Source organism: Gambusia affinis, linkage group LG05 (assembly GCF_019740435.1).
Source record: "Gambusia affinis linkage group LG05, SWU_Gaff_1.0, whole genome shotgun sequence".
Taxonomy (NCBI): domain Eukaryota; kingdom Metazoa; phylum Chordata; class Actinopteri; order Cyprinodontiformes; family Poeciliidae; genus Gambusia; species Gambusia affinis.
Window position 1 is genome coordinate 5,747,302 of NC_057872.1, and position 12,988 is coordinate 5,760,289.

At 38.1% G+C, this 12,988-nt stretch overlaps 1 protein-coding gene across 1 annotated transcript in view; it reads right to left on the reverse strand.

Moving 5' to 3' along the window:
* Positions 1 to 12,988, reverse strand: part of me1 (malic enzyme 1, NADP(+)-dependent, cytosolic) — an 86,094-nt gene that overhangs the window by 20,820 nt on the left and 52,286 nt on the right. The window contains exon 4 of the mRNA XM_044118151.1: positions 2,167 to 2,242. Coding sequence (XP_043974086.1) covers positions 2,167 to 2,242 — 76 coding nt within the window. The remainder of the gene's footprint in view (positions 1 to 2,166; positions 2,243 to 12,988) is intronic.

Genomic DNA, 12,988 nt, shown 5'->3' on the forward strand with positions numbered 1-12,988 from the left:
TTTCTTTTTCATATACGTTATAAAATAGGGAAAATGTTTTTATGTATTTATATATATGGCCTAAATTAACACCCTTATAATAACCATGATCATTAAATATCATTACATATTAAATTTACTTTTAGAAACCCCACACTGCTGTGTTGCTAACCCCGGCTCCCGCCTGTCTAACTGCGACGTTTATAACGCCAATCTGCAGGGTGGGGGTTGATTAGCATACCAGGCTTCATTTTGTTTTGGTTCCGCCCAATAAGTTTGGAAGTTTGGCTTATAAACATCTCCAGCACATCACTCCTGAGACAGAATCTCACAGCCTTGTTGGAAAATGGAGCAAAAGCCAAAAACTTCGGAAAATGTATATTTCTAACTAGAGAAGTCAAGTCATACCTGTAGAGTGTAGATTATCGTTCACGAGCGATTCTTTTCTTTTGAACGGCTCTTTGTTGTGAACGGCAGGACTCCAGTCTCAGTTAGAGCTGCTCTTTGTTTCTTTATTTTGCCATGTTTGAACAAATATGAACTTTGACAACGAATCCTAGAGGAAACCCTGCTCAGTGAGAGCACCAAATTTAATCAATAAACTTTCCTTTGCTGCTTTACAAACGTCATTTATGTAACGCCAGACGTTAGAAAAAGAAACTTTACTTTTACAAAAAGTGTCACTGAAGGCGCAACACTTTCACGACTTTTTTCCTCCAAAAATCTCACAATTTTTGAGTGTGCCTGATTAGTTTCCATGCTGTTTTCTCTTCTCTCTTCTCGCCAAATCTTGTTAATATGTTCCAGTGGCAGCTCGGGCTCATCAGAGAATGACAACCTTGGCTCCTTTGTGAAATGTTGAAAGTAGGACGTACCGACTGAGGTTACGATAAGACTACCTTGAGAACGCGCAGCAGCATTAGCAGAGCTCAGGTACAGTAAATGCCTTGTTGTTGACAGCTGTGAACAGGTGGCTGCGGCCGCAGGTACAGCCGACATGCGAGGAATGCCTGGTGGTGTCGTCATGCTGCCGAGACCGTGACGCGTTCTTTTATTTATGAAGTGCAAAGAGGGGAAGAGTCTGTTTAGCTTTACTCTGAGGTAGCAGAAATCTGTCCAGGGCTGACCAATCTCAGTCTAAGACAGTGGTTCCCAAAGATTATCTGGGCCCCCCTATGGATTACAATAAATTCCCCCCCACCCCCCAAAAAAGAGAAAAACAAAATCTATTGGGCACACATATCGTTCAACCAGACATAAACCTATACACATATTGTGTTTTCAAACTCCACTGAAGTTTATTTCACACTTCAGGTTGCAACAAAACAAACTAAAAACCATCTTTACAGTGAAACACTTTTGTGTAACTGTGTTTTTTTGCTGTTTTTTTTCATTCATCCATACTGCTTCCCGCTCCCCATCTGCTAGTGGGTTCCCACACTTTGGGAACCACTGGTCTAAGGTTACCCTGATGTGAATAATGGCTCAGAATTTGTATTAGTGTTTTCACAATTGAGATAAAAATTTTTAGAATTCTCAAACTTTGTTTTAAGAAAATCTCGGTTCAGAGTAGAATTGTCTAATTTCGATAAAAATAAAAAAAATCATATCTACTGTAAGAAAAATTGTGAAATAGGGTTATAATTTAGCAAAATAGGAGTTTAATCAAGTACTTCAATGTCATTCGCAAGTTGACAGTGTTGTGCAGTGTTCTGTCAACATGGACTGAATGTGAATTATCAGAACAGTTATTCTTGGGAGAAATTACAAAATGTTTTTTTTTTTTTGTTTTTTTTGTTGACCCATAACAAAGAACGTTGACACCCTGGGCAGGAAGCCAAATTGCTTTTATGAGAAAATGTTGGGAAAAAGATTTATTTTTCACATCTTGGGATTTGCTTTTTGGAGGGATGTGACCAATGACTGGCTCAATGAGTCATTGCTTCTCTGCAGTAGACTTTGGTTGCATTATTTCTGTGTATTATTCTTACAGTACACACTGTTTTATGTCAAAATTGATCAGTTGCCATTAATTAGTTCTGATCAATAAAATCCACAATGTTAAAAAGTTTCACTTTTTGTCTGTAATTGCATTCAAAAACAACATATTCTGTGATGCACTTTGAAGGTTTTTGAAAAAAATGAAGTAGAAAAAAAACCCAACAAACTTTCAAGTCAAAGGTTTACCTTTATGTCCTTTTCTGGCCAGTTCTGGAGAATTGAAGCAATGTGCCCTCGGTCGTGAACAGTGATGAAAAGCCCCCTGAAATCACACAAAAATGTACAAACTTCAGCTTCCTTTCTGAGAACCGAGTTTTGTCACTTTCTGGGTTTCTTTTTTGTAAAACGTGCTACGTATCCCTAAAACATTAGATGCAACTCAAAAGCAGCACACCACTCCTCTTTAGCCTTGAATGAGAAGCAGCTTTAACCTCGGAGACTGATGTTAAGCTGGTGATTTTCCCCGGCTTTTCTTTGTTTGACCAAAACTTTATTAAATTCTGATGGCACCTAAGTGTGACTTTAGTGTTGATCCCAGAGCTCAGGACCCCTAAGAACTGTGATTAAGACACCGAGACAATTCAAAATATTCATTTAGCTTAGAATCACGCCCTTTAAAAGAATCTTCCCTCCTTTATTATCCTGCTCATCCATGTCCTTTGATCCAAGACAACCTGAAGGAAAACAGTTCTTCTCCAAGGGTGAGAAAAAAAACCAGGCAGCTTTATTCCAGTCTAACGCTTGCATTGTGTTAGAATTTTGCGAAAAAGTTCTGACATTTTTTGATAATTTAGTAGAACTCAGGTCACTACTGGTAAGCACAAGTAAGGCAAAACAAAAATAAATCCTGAAAGGAAATGCAATGGCGTACGAAACAAGCCACAAACATGTCAGGCTAAAACGCCGAGCTGAGGTAACCACAGGTCGTAGTTTCAGGTGAACTACAACCTGCAAGCACAAAGAACAGCTTTAATATCCGATTCTGGCAAGTTGAAGACTTTCAAAAGTGAAAAGGATTCAACTTCAGATGTTTGTGTTTGTTGGCAAGAATCGTGTGACCCCAGTTAAACTCAGAGGTCACAGATTGTAAAGAGCGACAGCGGCCTGAGGCTCTGGCATGTTTGCTTTGCAGGGAAAACCGTATGTCTCCTCTAATTGATTATGCAGGTCAAACTCACCTGAGGCCATCAGAAAAGCTTACACCTTTTTATGTTTTAAAAAGGTACAAACTTGAAGAATTTGACTTTTAAATCAGTCCTTACATACATATATATGCCAATAAGCTTAGAAATAGGCAAATCTCTTATGACTACTAGTTGCTGTAATAAGTTACATTTGATCAGTTTAATAGTTAATTAAAATTTAGTGTTGTGATCGGGTTTTTTTATTTTATTTTTTATTTTTTATTACTGTGCAGGGTTGTTGGGTTAATTAGGCCTTACATGTTTGAAATGAAGTTTCAAACTCTTATATTTAACAAAAACCAAGAACTGTTTCTTTAGAAAATTAAAAAATAAAGAAGAAATAACAAGAAGTACTGCCTGGGATAATTTTTTTTTGTGATTCTATATCAGCAAAAGTGAAAGGTTCAACTTAATAAGTATTAGATAAAAAAAAAAATTATGGTGATTTGCAGTGTTTTTGAAAATAAATTGATGCTAATGCTATATGCTCCAAGGTGTAATAGCAACCAGATATTATGGTTTGGTAAACAGCTTTAAAGTAACAGGGTTGGTACGTTTCAGTCAAGAGAAAAAGAGAAATGTATACTTTACCTGTATTCAACAGTGAAGAAAATATGTTCAAATTTTGACAAAAATGTGTCGAAATTAACTTAAGACTCAAATCTTAAGTCTGATTAAGCCTCAAGTCTCAATGGGACTTAAATATGTTTTAAGTCCCATTGAGAACTTAAAGGAGATTTGCTTTGATTTAGTCAGTTAATAAACAATAAGCGGGTGAAAAAAATGGATGGAAAGACGGATCATAAACCATTACTAAAAAAAAAGAAAAAATGAAAATAGTTATTGTAAATGTACAAAGGGAGGGAAAGGAAAGAGAGATTGACTTTTAGCAACCAAACACTGACTGCTGTAATTTATCCTTCCACCACAAAGTTCACAGGAGGGTCACTAGGCCACAGACATCTGGCATTTTGCTTTATTTACATTGTAAACTTTATCTGTGCAGCGATCCACACTAACTTTTCCAGGTGGCGCTGATCCTTTAAAGTGGCTTAAGAGACTAATGTTAATATTATTACAGACAGCACTGACAATGGACTTGTTAATAAGACCACACAAAAAATGAAAGTTGGAGAAGAAAAAAAAAAAAAGTAAAACCTAAAACTAAAATGACGGATCAAATCAGACAGGCAGACTGACGGTAATTCCTAATTTGTGCCGTCTTCAAACTCACCAAAAACATTTTGGGTTCACCTTTCAGTTATTCGCTCCTCCTTCTTAGCTTATGTTGCTCCAGTGTGTATGTTTAGGGCTGCTGTCAACCTCCTGACCTATGACCCGAGAGAAGCCCTCAGAACTTTAGCACCACTAATAATCTACAGACATCTCATTAAGTCAGGATTCATGCTGCTTTAAATTCATTAGCGCTTTTTATGAAGGTAACAATCTCACTGAAGAAGAATTTTGCATACATAATCTTATTACTTTTTTTAGCATAGATGTCAGTGTTCAATGCATCAGCCACTAATGTACAAATCAGTAGCTGATTGATTCATTCACCCGTTTGCGTTGACGTTTTATGTTTGACTTTTGCAGGTCAAATGGCAACAATTGACAGCTAGACGTCCAGTGAGGAAAGCTTTCTTCATATGAAGATAATAACGAGAACATGAAGTGTAAAGAAAACAACCCGATGACCCGAAAGCAACCTCCCATCTTTGACCTCCGCCCACAATGAACACCACCAGCCGCCATTCTTCACGCCAATTTCATAACCTTAATCCTCGGTTTGCCGGGTGTCGTCAAAGGCACACTGACAACCTGAGCACCGATCACTGAAAAAGAGCGTGAAATTAGTGGGAAAGGTCAAAGTCGGGCAATATAAGGTTTCTCTAACTGATTAGGTCCTAAATCCATAATGACAGACAATGTTTTAAGGGTCTCGGGTGTCCTGGAAGAGAGCAGAGGATTTGGCTGTTGATTTTCAGCATTTATTTAAAAACAGACTGCTGGTGTTGATGCTCAGCTATGTGAATCTTTTGACGGCATAGATGTTCATAGCGCAGATTTTTCCATATATATGTTTGAAGTCGACATGTAAAAATGCAGCAGATGTCTCTCTGATCTCTCTCTGTTGCTGGTAATGATGTTATCTTAAAAGGGGAAGTGTTGTGTTTTCCAGACATATAGTGGCATTTTACAGCACAATCAAGTAACTGTGTTAACCTCAATTAATAGAAAAATGCTGCATATCAAAAATAACTTAAAAGAAATGTTACTTCCCAATTTAATGACTTGAAATTGAGGCTTTGTCTCTTTAAAAACTCCTGGCTTACTGAAACTCCATCTTCAGGAAGTCATCACAATATGGCTCCTCTATTAACCCTTTAGCAACGTTTTTACCAGCATTGCGTTGAGAAGTGGGCGCTAGGTTCACCTAAGTGTTTTTCACAAATGAATGGTTGCCACGAGAGATTAAAACATTTCTCAAACATGCATGAAAAAAAAAATAAAAAAATCAAACCAACACTCCAGGTGTGTTTTTGATGAAGGAATAACATTATATAACATAATGTAAAGCTGAAAAAAGATTTTACATAACACTGCACCTTTGGCAGTACGAGACTTGGACGTCAAAGGTAAAGGAAGTTTATTTTCTTCAGACATTACCTCACTTTTGACTGATTTCAGTCAGAGAGAAATCTGTGTGGTCGGTGTTATGAATCTACAGCTAACCTGAACTGATTGGTATGAGCAATATATAGACCACAGCCTGTGAATATCTGGTTGATAAATCAAACGTACCCTTCAAGAGGATAATGTGAACCCCTTTGTCAGTCTGTGGCTTACTTATGTCAGACATTCTCCCCGGTTACAAGATATACCAAGTTTTCTTCAGAATCAAGTCCCAACCTAGCAGCCTGATTTAAACTTCAAGTTTTTAGAGGGTGAATACAAGTTAAGTCTTTAATCTATCTTTGCCAGCTGCATGTGAAAAAATCCAAGTGTGCAGCTTTGTGCCCGTCAAGTCCCCAGAAATAATGTCCTTGTCTCACCAACGCCCTCTTCTAAATTCTGTCTTCAACATCTCCTTTAGAGAAAGAAAAAATATATATATTTAGGTCCTTTTAATTCTAGTCTGTGGTCCATGACAATGACAATGGCAACTGAGATAATAGAAGGGAGACACCTTCTTTGGTTTGGGCTGATCAAAAGTACTTGGACCACATTTTGGCCACCGTTTTTTTGGTAGATTTGACTTTGCTGTTGCATGTATTCTTGGGGCAATGAAGACAATACTGAATGATCTTTCATGAACTAAATTGTCATTCTCCTAAACAAGCTTGGACATAAATCTCCTGCCTCGCTCCTGACTTGTACCAGCCATCACCTTTAACCCTAGAGACGGATTGTTTTAGATCCCGCAAGTTTTTTATTTTGATGCTTTTACAAGTTTTCTTTTTTTGCCATGGTTTTGGAAATGAAAGAGAAAAGCCAAGATGACAAGCTACACTGACTTACCATCTTGGGTCCAACTGTATCATCGCTTTCATCTTTCTGACCAAATATCATAATTAAAACAGTGAATACTAAACAATTTGTTGCTCTTTTTAATTGCTGGTGTCCAAGGTGTTATCAACAAATCAACTATTTGCAGATATTTTTAACCTACTTCATGTCCTTTTATGTTTATGGTTGAACATTGCTCTAGTTATTATCAATAGACAATGGTCTTTTGAAGACATGCCCATATTTGGATGACATTCAGACCTGATAGTCCTGTAGACTTATTTCAACAGGGGCCAAAAATTGCAACATTTGCTAGATTTTCAGCTGCTGAAGTTTGCCGTCACATTGCACTGTGTCAAATGAACTAAACCCTTTGAACAATCTATTTCCTTTCTCACCTGTGGTGGCGCTGCACCAGGAACCACTGAAGGAAAAAACACAAAAACCTCTGAAGAAGACACAGACGCAAATTCTCTTTTCATGAACTGTAAAAAAAAATGGAGTGACATCAGATTTTAGCGGTTGTAGGATTACTTTTTTATCATTGGCATAAGATCATGGCCCATTTCTCCAGCTGGCGGTGGACACTCAGGTTTATTTTGATTGCATTTAAAACCAGAATGCCCACTTCCTGTTTTAGGAGTGGTCTCTGCTAACATCCAGATATGCATTCGAATAGCAGCGAAGTTCACTTTAACCAAACTGAGACTTAGGTTTGTAGGTGGACCAGAGTTCGCTTTTTTTGGTCTGCATCAGAGTTTGATGGCTCATTCACCCCTCCCCAAACAAACCAGACATTCTAGACAAAGTAATTAGAGTGTCATTAAAGTGGACTGGGGCTGGTGTGAATGCACCTTAAATCAGTTCTGTTTCTCACATTCTTCTTGGACCTTCTGTTCTACAGACAGTGGACTAAAATCCTCCCCAACTACTGTACCACTTTCACGGAAATCCCTCTGGCAAAATCTGTATCGAAGGTTTGAAAACATTCCCTTCTTTTGTTGTCCCTTCTACAGCTCTGATTCTGTCAGAGATGCATATTGGATTGTCTGGAAGGAAAAGAGACTGGCAGATTAATTGCATGGATTGTGAATTAATCCTACACACAAACAACTATTGCCATTACAAAGAAACTAATAGAAACTTTCTATGTTCAGAAGTGTGCTTTGTACTGGCTTTCCATTGCAATATGGAGTCAAGCACAGTACAAGGCCCTAGGTACTTAAAAGCTGACTGACGTCCAAAATATGCTAGTAGGATAATCAACTTTATTTGGCAGGGGGGGGAACTCCCTTGTGGAGATCTCTGGCTTTTGGAAAGTAGGTCAAACAGGATCATCCTTCCAAAATTAACACACTAGATCCGGCTTCCAGACCAGTTGTTGGGATATTTGGAGTTTCATTTTATTAAGCCAAGGAAGTTCAACAGGCTCTTGCAAGAAGGCAGGTTTCATTAACAGGAGATTATTAATTTGAAGTTCATTAAAGGGGATTATTTACCTTGGTTAGAGTTTAAATGATGATTCAAAATAAACACAAAGGCTTAAAAGGAAAAGAAGAATTTGAATGAGACTTGTTCCAGACAAAGTTTAATGTCAGAAATAATGTTTATCATAATTAAAACATTATTGGTCCAGGGATGTTCAGTATTGTTGACTGACTCTTAAGCCAATTTTCATTTATAAAAAGGACAAATGTCTATTTTAAATGTGCTGGCCTATTTTGGTGTCATAAAAAGTTCTGCCAACAGGAATGACCTCTGTTATATTGGCCAAAACTATTCGCTTCACAAACTTTTGATTAGTTCCACAGTATTGCATATATTTCAATCTGATTGCTTTCCCTTCATCGTATTAATGACAGACTTTGGAGCAGGTCATTTAACTGTAAGAGATCTGAGCAGAATGCTTGACGTGCACACAGACATTCAAAGCACCTTCATGGAGACAGAGTTATATGTCTGGACATGGTATCTAAACATAGGTTGTAGAAAAAGGGAACGACAGCCCAATATTTATGCCATAAAACTGCCGGTTTCCACTTTCATGCTTCCTTAGCTGCAATTTATTAAATTAATGGTGTTCAGCAAAAAAAGGAGAAGTCATTCATTCTGGCGCACTTCACAACCACCAGTTTCAATTAACTTTATTGGGATATTATGTGATAGAGCATTATGAGGTGGCCCATAAATTGTGAGGTGGAAGGAAAAAGATGCATGATTTGCAGACCTTTTCACAAAAAGAGAGATCTGAAAAAGAGTGGCAGGGATTTGTGTTAACCCCCATTTTACTTTAAAGATTAGTGAACAAACAGTGGTCTAAAAACTAAAGGTGCAAACCACTTCAACGATTCACTAAACACAACTACAAATTTCAAAACACAATAACATCAAGTACAAATTAAGCAAACACAACAATAACAAAACAGAAGACGTAGGTCCCAGTGGGAAACCGAAGACATTGCTGATTTTACAACCCCACTTTTGACTTTACCACTGGAAGTTATTCTGGCCTTAGTGCGTTTGTTGAAAATATTATTCTTGCTGCTATGCAAGAATATTTTCAGTCGGGACATACTACAAAGCAAGGCTGTGCTCTTTTTCACAGTTTGGGCAAAACTACATAGCACTGTGACTGTCTGCCTATCTAAACCACGGGAGAGCGAATGCCACAATAATACTGGTCTAAGGTCAAAAGTGGTGTCGTCCAATCAGAGATGTCTTAGGTTTTCCACTGGGATGTACGTCTACCATTTTGTCAATGATGTTATATTTTCTTAATTTTTAATTGAGCTTAGTTAACATTGCTGTGTTTTGAATATGTTGTGTTTTTAAATTTGTAGTTTTGTTTCGTGAACTACTGAGGTGTTTTGCACTTTGGGGCCACCGTACAAAACGTTGCCAACAATTAAAAAAGAAGCTATAGCAGAGAACCAGGAGACATTGTGAACATGAAGAAGGAAAAGCTCTGATCACATGACGCATATACAATATGTGTGGTGAAAAGCTGACACTACACATTAATCTGACATAATGAAACATGGAGGCGGAATAAATGTACAGTAACTGTCATGATATTGCTGAACATCTTTAGCATCATGTTTATTGAAAGTAGTCATCAAATGAGGGAATCAAGGGCAGTGAAAGTCTATCAAACAGACCAAAAATATTATAGATATGAAGTATTTGCATGTATTATATTTAAAATATAGCATGCCAACATGTGTAGGCCTTGTTTTAATGTGTGAATAGTTCAAGGGAAAGTAATACTTTTGCAAAGCAAGACATATTGCTACATAGTTTGGCTGTAAATCACCACACACACAAAACTGGTTTGTTTTCATTAAGAGGCCTTCAACAAAAGCCTAAGATTGAATTAGGCTAGCTTTGCAAAAACACGCAGAAGCTACGATTCGTCAGCCAAGCAGCTGACAGTACCAATACAGCAGAAACAAAATAAAACTCAGCAATAACATGGGGTCTGGCATGGTGGTTTAAGAAAAAAGAAAAATCACATTCCTGCAGCAGTTTCAGTCGACACAAACTCTGTTTAGATTAAAGATACCACAATAAAATGGAAACCAAACATGCAACACAGCTTTGTATGAACACAAAAATGAGTTTGGGGAACAATCCTGCATCAGCTCAACACGCCTATTATATGTACCCATAATCCAGCATTTCATCTCTGTCTATTATGTCCATTATAGTTCAATCACAGAAGAAAAACTAAAGGGGGAAAAGGGATTACGAGAAATGCTAGGAGTGGGTATTTTTCTGGGAATATCTCAGCACACTAAAAAGGCAAATACCCAGTCATTTTAGTTATTGTTACTTCAAAATGAAAAATTACAGGCAGAAGATTTCCACTCCTATTGATTCACTTTCCTTTTGCTTCACGCCCTCCTTTCATTGTGCAGCATGGTTTTCTAGAGATACAATCCTCTCCTCTTCTAAGAGGGTTTAACAGGATTCCATTATATAATGAGGTTTCAACATGTTGCTTAGATATCCTCGTCTTTGCACACCAAGCGAGAGCCACTTCCAGGCATTGGCCTCAGAAAACCATAACCCAGCTCCCACCTCATTCCACTGAAGACATCCGCACTCACAGACCTTTAGGAAGTTTTTCCAAGCTTTGGGAAGTGGGTAACTGCAGGGAATTCAAGAGGAATGAGAAAATAGTTTACCAAAGACGACTGATCGTTGCTCATTTAGGTTAATACGACGGGACAAAAGTGCATGAAAAGACCACGGCCAATGTACAGATGGTGAAAAAAAGCAAGAGAAGGAAGTGAGACAATACACTTCTCTAATTTGTCTTCCATAGTGGAAGTTTCATGGTGCAAACTCAGGACTGAGAATCTTCAGGAAAAGGTCTGTTCTGGTCCAAACGCCTTGCAAAAGGAATAAAAAGGGACAGAGCTGATGAACCCAGCTGGTTAATAGATGATATTGAGACGTCTGCGCACAGCTTTTCCACTCATCTCCCTTCTGGCTCACAGGCTGGGCTGACATTTGAGGCATGTCAGTGACGTCTGGTGTGGGATGCGAAGTGACATTCAGAGGAAACTGGTTGTTCCTAGAGTAAAAACCAACCACAGGTCGGTTGAATGCTGCATTGTGTTTCCAGCGTTGGTTTGACAATGCATCATGGGAACATTTGGATCAGCCCAAATACAAATAACTCTCGTAGAAAACACTGACAGACACTGATGACGGAAAAGCTAGAGCTTTTGTAAAAAGTTGAGGACTGACTGAATGACAATGATTCATGGTCCATGACATTGTCAGTGACAGTCAGACAAAAATATGGATTTCCTTTTCAGATTGTCTGGGGTGGCAGCAGGGTAGCTGTTAGTCAAAAATTTGATACTTTAAAAGCTCTTTTCCATCTGCTTCATAGTGGACACTGTCTACCGCTAAGGAGATAACTCATGGAGTATATGACACCAAGCGAGAACATAAATGAAAAACCAGTATATACTTTACTGTAGATTAATAGGTAAAAAAGTCAGGAGCCCCACGTTTATGTTCTCAAAAGCATTTCAGTATGCAAAAAGATGGCCTTTAAATTTACATCAGGATTGGAGAATCTGAAAGATTGAGACGGTTGAAACCTGAAACCAACTGAAGGAAAAAGTTTAGGTGGTCTTTAAATATCTAAAACCACTTATGGTTTTATTCATCCCTTAAATTATTTTCAGATCTGATTGTGTTGTTTTATTCAATGTCTTCTAAGAAAGAGATTTGCCTCAGTGGATCAACAGTGTTTTGCTTCGATTTGGATGAGGGTCCCTCCACCAAGCGATGACTAATCATGATACTTCAGTCACTATAGTATCTTTGTAAAAGGGATTTTTTTTTAGGAGGTCTGTCCCGCAGACTGAAGCTAACCACTTGGGAATACTCCCCCACCACCACTTTAAAAAACATAACTCTTGTCAGGTTTGAATTAGATGGTTATGTGCACTGAGGCCGATGAGGATTTACACAAAAACTGAAAAATAAATAAATGGGACCAGAGTGTAAAAATCTATTTTAAAAAATCACTTACATTTTTGCCATAACATACAACTCTGGAAAAATTAAAAAACCCACTGCACTGAACTGAAAACCTCCTGGTCATTTCACCAAATATTAATTTCTGAACTCTTCCTGAGTTAAAACATTAGTATTGCTGTTTCTAAATGAACATGAACTGGTTTTCTTCATGGCCAGAGGCACATAGGATATGTGGACAGCAACGTAGCTCTTTTCTGATTGAGCACAGATCACATCCCACTCCAAACATTTTTATTTTTTGAGTCGCCATTCCCATCATTGACTTCAAAAGGCTTTTATGTGTCTAACAAAGTAACAGAAACTCTGACTGGAGCAGGACGAAGCCTGAAATCAAAGTAAATGTTCAGTTCTCCTAAAAAGACATCAGGTCTCACATCATAAAAACAATTCAAAGAGAGTCTAAGGCAAGTCATCCGGGGTCTTTTTTTGACTCCTGGAGAAGACTACATCAACGCTAATGCTGCGCTTCATTTGCCTGGGAAGATCTCATTTATTTTAATGACATCACATGCAAATTGAGCGAGTTCTGCTTTCAAGTCGGAAAACTGGGGGATTTGCTAATTCTTGTGGTCAGAGACCAGGCTAATCACCATCAGCGATGCCAGCCCGGCAGCAGGTTTCTCTCCTTTTATGGAGTCAGACTTTAAGAGTATGTTCAAAAATATGCATTATGGCAGCACTAACGCAACAAAAAATGAACCAACTTGTTTGTTTCTGCAACTCTCCTGATTTTTCTTCTTCTTCTTCTTCCA